At 37.8% G+C, this 6,000-nt stretch overlaps 1 protein-coding gene across 8 annotated transcripts in view; it reads left to right on the top strand.

Annotated features, from left to right (window-relative positions):
• The window catches only part of Cdc27 (cell division cycle 27), a 48,634-nt gene that overhangs the window by 17,747 nt on the left and 24,887 nt on the right, over positions 1–6,000 (top strand). For 4 of the 8 annotated variants that reach the window (XM_028780475.1, XM_028780474.1, XM_028780473.1 and 1 more), the window contains exons 3-8: positions 253–400; positions 1,634–1,759; positions 3,536–3,633; positions 4,076–4,230; positions 4,335–4,546; positions 5,676–5,790. In XM_028780475.1, the coding sequence (XP_028636308.1) occupies positions 253–400; positions 1,634–1,759; positions 3,536–3,633; positions 4,076–4,230; positions 4,335–4,546; positions 5,676–5,790 (854 nt within the window). Of the gene's footprint in view, positions 1–252; positions 401–1,633; positions 1,760–3,535; positions 3,634–4,075; positions 4,231–4,334; positions 4,547–5,675; positions 5,791–6,000 lie in introns of those variants that run through there. The other 4 variants (XM_028780476.1, XM_028780479.1, XM_028780477.1 and 1 more) reach the window with 3 other exon arrangements.

The raw sequence follows: 6,000 nt of genomic DNA, 5'->3' as shown, positions 1-6,000 counted from the left end.
TATATATATCCTGACTGGTCTGGAACTTGAAGTGATTTATTTAATTCAGCCCACTGAATGCTGAGATTACAGATGTGGACTGCTACCTTACCTGTTCTAACTTTACCTGTTCTATCAACAACTGAGTTCTCCACAATTCAGATTTGAATTAATAATTGTTTTGAATTAAATGGCAATGACACGTTAAATTTTTTGTTGCTTGTTTATTGGCAAATTGTAGGTAATTTATCTTTCTCCTTTTTGATGTCTTAGTACATTCAGAAGAAGCCTTGTTTTTACTGGCAACCTGTTACTACCGCTCAGGAAAGGCTTATAAAGCATATAGACTCTTGAAAGGACACAGTTGTACCACCCCACAGTGTAAATACCTGCTTGCAAAATGTTGTGTTGACCTCAGCAAGTAAGTATTAAAATCTCTTTTATCTAGTTTGGTTAGACTTTGATTGAATTTTGGATAAAATTCTTGTAACATTAAACTCTTGACTTGGTTTCCACTCTTTTGAGTAACAGTTTAGATGTTTGCACCAGTGACGAAGGCATTAATATGGTCATGGAGAGATTTCATTATAATGGTGATAAATACAATTCTTTTCTGGTGCTGGAAAAGAAACCTCTTTTCTGGGCCTCATGTAAGCTAGACACTTTTGCACAGGGCTGGGGCACAGTGGGAAAGCGCTTGCCCAGCATGTATGTGGCTTTGGGTTCAGTTCCTGGGACTGTCATTCAAAACCAGCTGAGATACATTTGTAAGTCCCAAAATAATGCAATTTAAGAGAAGTTAAGCTATAGCTGATTCTTTACAGCTTCCACAGTGATCCTTAGTTTCATTTCCTCTGCCTTGGCGTTCATGGTTAGGCAGTTTAAGTAAGCCTAGAAACATGACAGTTCACAGTTCAAGGAGAGGTGATATATAGTATCCTTTTGAGATCATTGGAGAGTTACTACCCATCTCTACCACTCAAAGTAAGTTTCACTACCATTAATCTTTCTGACCATATTTCCAGATCTGGTGGCAGGTGGAACTACAGAATAAATTCTGGCAGATGTATTCCTCTACAGATGAAATACTGGCAAAAGTGTCTAAATAGATATTTAGTACCACGTATGTGTTGGATTGTTTGTTTGTTTTTTGTTTTGTCTTGGTTCTCTTGAGGTTGAGGTTGTTGTTTTTCTAGACAGAGTTTCTCTGTGAAGCCCTGACTGTCCTGGAACTTCCTCTGTAGACCAGGCTAGCTTCAATCTCAGACATCTGCCTACCTCTGCCTCCCAAGTGCTGGGATTGAAAATTTAAGATCATAAATCTCAGCTGGGCGGTGGTGGCGCACGCCTTTAATCCCAGCACTTGGGAGGCAGAGGCAGGGGGATTTCTGAGTTCGAGGCTAGCCTGGTCTACAGAGTGAGTTCCAGGACAGCCAGGGCTACACAGAGAAACCCTGTCTTAAAAACCCAAACCAAAAAAAAAAAAAAAATCACAAATCTCTAGCCTCCTAATGATTCTAAGTACATGATTGCCACTATTCTAAAAATACCATTAACTTTTCACTGTGTCTGTCATTGGACTCACAATGATAATGAAAAGTAGCTTCATGAAGTGCTTTTTATATTGACATTAAAATAAATTTATATTTTAAAGACTTGCAGAAGGGGAACAGATCTTATCTGGTGGAGTGTTTAATAAGCAGAAAAGCCATGACGACCTTGTCACTGAGTTTGGTGATTCAGCTTGCTTCACTCTTTCCTTGTTGGGACATGTATATTGGTAAGTGCAAGTGACTCAAGACTACCAGGAAGAGTCTTCTCTATAGAAGTGCTCTGGACTGTCCCCATTTTGATATAGTTTATATTGATGTTTACAAACACATGTTGGCTTTGTTTCTAACCTTCCCATCATGACCTCATACATGTGTTAAATAGTAAGGATGCTGATCTCATTTCACACTCTACTCAGCCTAGTTAGTGGTAAGAGCTGCAGCAGCTGCGGCACGTTCTTATCACTTGAAAGTGAGTGATTAGTTTTCCTTAATATTAAATATCATTGCTTCTCCTTAGAATCTTGAAGGCAGGTTTCAATAATGCAAATTAAGTATTATTTTCTTCCAATATATAGTAACCCTTGAAGTATGGTAACAAGAATTTTTAACATGCATGAACTCAGAATTACTATATAATAGAAGCATGAGTCTCACTCTTATTTTAAAAAATACTTTTGGAGTAGAAAAATAGAAAATATTCAATCCCCATGGAGATTTTTTTCATGTAATAAATGTCGTCTGTTATACATTATGAGAGAAATGATTAAAGCCTACTTTCCTCCAAAAAACAAAATAGAAAAATAAAAAAAAGAAAGAAACTACTTTTTAAAAAAAAGTAGCCAGGTATGATAGTGTATGCCTTTAATGTCAGCACTCAGGAAGCAGAGTTTAAGGCCAGCCTGGTCTCTGTGGTGGGTTCTGGGACATTCATGGGTACATAGTGAGATTCTGTCTCGAACAATAAATAAACTTAAAATTGCTTTTTGTGCAGAATAAATTATCTGGTTAAATAGGGGGTTATTTTCAGATGATGTCAGATCATTCATACCACATTTGTGAACTAGAATAAAGAAAGAGTATCTTACTTAACTTAAAAATTGAGTTGAAGCCAGGTAGTAGTGGTGCATGCCTTTAGTCCCAGCACTTGGGAGGTGGAGGCAGGTAAATCTCTGAGTTCCAAGATGGCCAAGGCTACACAGAGAAATCATGTCTCAAAAATGAAGAAAAAAACCCATGAAGTTGGGTGCTTTCATCCAACTATGATTATTTTGTCATTCATTCAAGGGACATTTGAGGTTCTCCCATTATAGCTGAACACAGTAAGTACTTGGTCCTGGGACTATTAAAGGAAATAACTTACATTTTGTGATGGAGAAGGAAGAAACAGTGGATCGAAACTTTTATTATTATGAAAAGGTATTGTAATAGGTTAGGGCAGTATTTTGATCAGGTGAGAGAATGCTCGTTTTAATTGGTTAAGAATAAAAGGCTTGGAGGCAGAGGCAGGCAGATTTCTGAGTTCAAGGCCAGCCTGGTCTACAGAATGAGTTCCAGGACAGCCAGGGCTATACAGAGAAACCCTGTCTGGAGGGCAGGGGGGACGACAAAAACCAAGAATAACAGGCTCAGTGGCAGGCTCTTGCCCAGCGTATGGCAGCAGGCCTTGCGTTCCATCCTCGGTGCTGAGTGGGGAGAGGAGTAATAGAAGGTCCCTAGAGGAGAGCTGATAGCAAAAAGAGTAATTTCTATACGGCGACTCCTCAAAGAAAGCAGGTGTTTGAGGGCAATAAGTGATTTACAGGGAGTGATGGGGGGTTGAAAAAAAATCCCATGGATTGATTTGCTACTTATGACTTTTATTGCTTTTAGAAAATTAGAATTTATGGAAGCATCAAAAATAGTGCTGTAAGAATTTATATAAAATTTAACTGGTTTTTATATCAAAAATTATAAGAAAGGCTTTGGGGCTTATGGTTTGTATAATCCATTGTTTGTCTCCACAGCAAGACAGATCGGCTTGCCAAAGGATCAGAATGTTACCAAAAGAGCCTTAGTTTAAATCCTTTCCTCTGGTCTCCCTTTGAATCGTTATGTGAAATAGGTAAGCTCGTGGAGGTGGGGGGAGGCGTCGTCTTCCTCTTTACTTCTCTTTTCTATTTTTCTCTCCTTTTTTCCTTTTTGGTTTTTTTTTTTTTTTTGGTTTGGTTTGGTTTTGGTTTTTCAAGACAGGGTTTCTCTGTGTAGCCCTGGCTGTCCTGGAACTCACTCTGTAGACCAGGCTGGCTTCGAACTCAGAAATCCCCCTGCCTCTGCCTCCCAAGTGCTGGGATTAAAGGCGTGTACCATCACTGCCCGGTAAGGGTTAACTTTCACTAATAAATTAATAATTGGGCTTTTGCAAGGTAAGATTGATTACAGAAGTGGGCAGGAGAATTTTGAAACTCCAAGGCTTTATTTGCACCTAGTTATATGTACTTGAAAAGACATTATCCCTCAGAAGCAAGTTTTTTGTTTTGTTTTGTTTTGTCTTTTGGTCTTCACAGGTGAGAAGCCGGATCCTGACCAAACATTTAAATTAACATCTCTACAGAATTTTAGCAGTTGTCTTCCCAACACTTGTACAACTCTAGTATCTAATCACAGTCTGTCTCACAGACAGCCGGAGACAGTCCTTACAGAAACACCCCAAGACACAATTGTAAGTGCATTTCTTCTATTGTTCAAAGTATTCTGAAAGCCCACAAGAGTGATTGGAACTAAACAGTGTATCATAAGTGACATGGTAGAAAATTTCTGTTTCAGGAATTAAACAGACTGAACTTAGAATCTTCCAATTCAAAGTACTCCTTGAATACAGATTCCTCCGTGTCTTACATTGATTCAGCTGTAATTTCACCGGATAACGTCCCCCTTGGAACTGGTACTTCCATATTATCTAAACAGGTTCAAAATAAACCAAAAACTGGTCGAAGTTTATTAGGAGGACCAACTGCTCTTAGCCCATTAACCCCAAGGTAAGTCACACAAGATATTTTCAAATGTATTCTAATATATAAATGATCTTTAGTGGATCCTATTATTAATAATGTAAGTTACTTTAAACAGCATCTTCTCAAATCAGTATGACAGAGTGGCGTTCTATTTTCAGGAAATGAAGTAAAAGAAACAACAATACATGTATAAAATTTTTGAGTTAACTATTAAAAGGCTGAGAAGGTAGCTTTGTTGGAAGAATGCTTGTATAGCATTTGCAAAGTTCAGGCTTGATTCTCAGCACTCTGTAAACTGGGCAAGGTTTTAAATGCATGTAATTTTAGTACTTGGGAAGTAGAAGCAGGAAAGTCAGAAGTTCCAGGTCATCCTCAGCTATGAGTTAGAAAATCAAAGCCTGTGATATGTGATGATCTTTCTCAAAATAAAATTAAGCAGAGAAAAAAATATTAAAGCTTCTTAAGTATGCATCAATTGGTATATGTATTAAAAGATATAATCTTTATGGCTGTGCATCTACAGATAGCAGTGAATCCCTCCAAATGTATGCAGAATTTCCAGTTCTCTTTTCTAAAACGCGGAGGAGGAATTGACACTTACCATTGGAAAAATATATTGTCAAAATTATTGAAAGTATATTATATGTGTATATAATAATGCATCACAAAGGATACATATCAAACTTATCAGAATTATCAAACAAAACTCATGAATGAGTAGACTATGAATGGAGTCTTGAGGCCATAAAGCTATTAAAATAGCATGACCAGGAGATTGATTAGGGCATCTGCAGAGACCAATGGGTGACTGTATCGATAATTATTTAGTAATTACCAGTATTCTCTAGGACATTGTCTCTGTTGTTCCAAAAATTGGAATTTATTTTCATCATTTGGATCTTAGATTTTAAACAGTCAGTCCGTTTCTAAGATCAGTAGCCACTGTTCTCTTCAGGTCCCTGTCCTGTCTCTGTGGTTCTGGGGGGTGGAGTCCTCTACATTCACAGCTCATGTTAAATCTGCCCCTCAGGTCCTCTTTGCCCTGAAGACTGACTTGCCATTCTCTTCCTTTTAGACCTTCTAATTTAAGTATACTGCTGCTTTATATATGCCTTGATGACTTTTTGACACCTTGATTTCAACCTCTTCTCAGTTTTGGGATTTTGCCATTAGAAACCCCAAGTCCTGGAGATGGATCCTATTTACAAAACTACACTAATACACCTTCTGTAATTGACGTGCCACCCACCGGAGCACCTACAAAAAAGGTATTGTCTGTATAAAATGTAGTTTGGGTATTGATTAAAGAAACTTATTTAAAACTACAGTCTATTAAGGTAATTTCAAGAGAATCCAACTTTAGATAATTACTACTTTCTTAGAGTTGCTGACCAGACCACAAAAGAGTGTCCTTGTTGTACCTAGCCTACCGCCTAGATCAGACTCTTGGATATTGGCTTTTTCAACTTACACTTCTA

This window comes from Grammomys surdaster, unplaced genomic scaffold, assembly GCF_004785775.1.
Source record: "Grammomys surdaster isolate TR1022 unplaced genomic scaffold, NIH_TR_1.0 371, whole genome shotgun sequence".
Taxonomy (NCBI): Eukaryota; Metazoa; Chordata; class Mammalia; order Rodentia; family Muridae; genus Grammomys; species Grammomys surdaster.
Note: the sequence above shows the minus strand (reverse complement) of the source record. Positions and strands in the feature narration are given on the sequence as shown.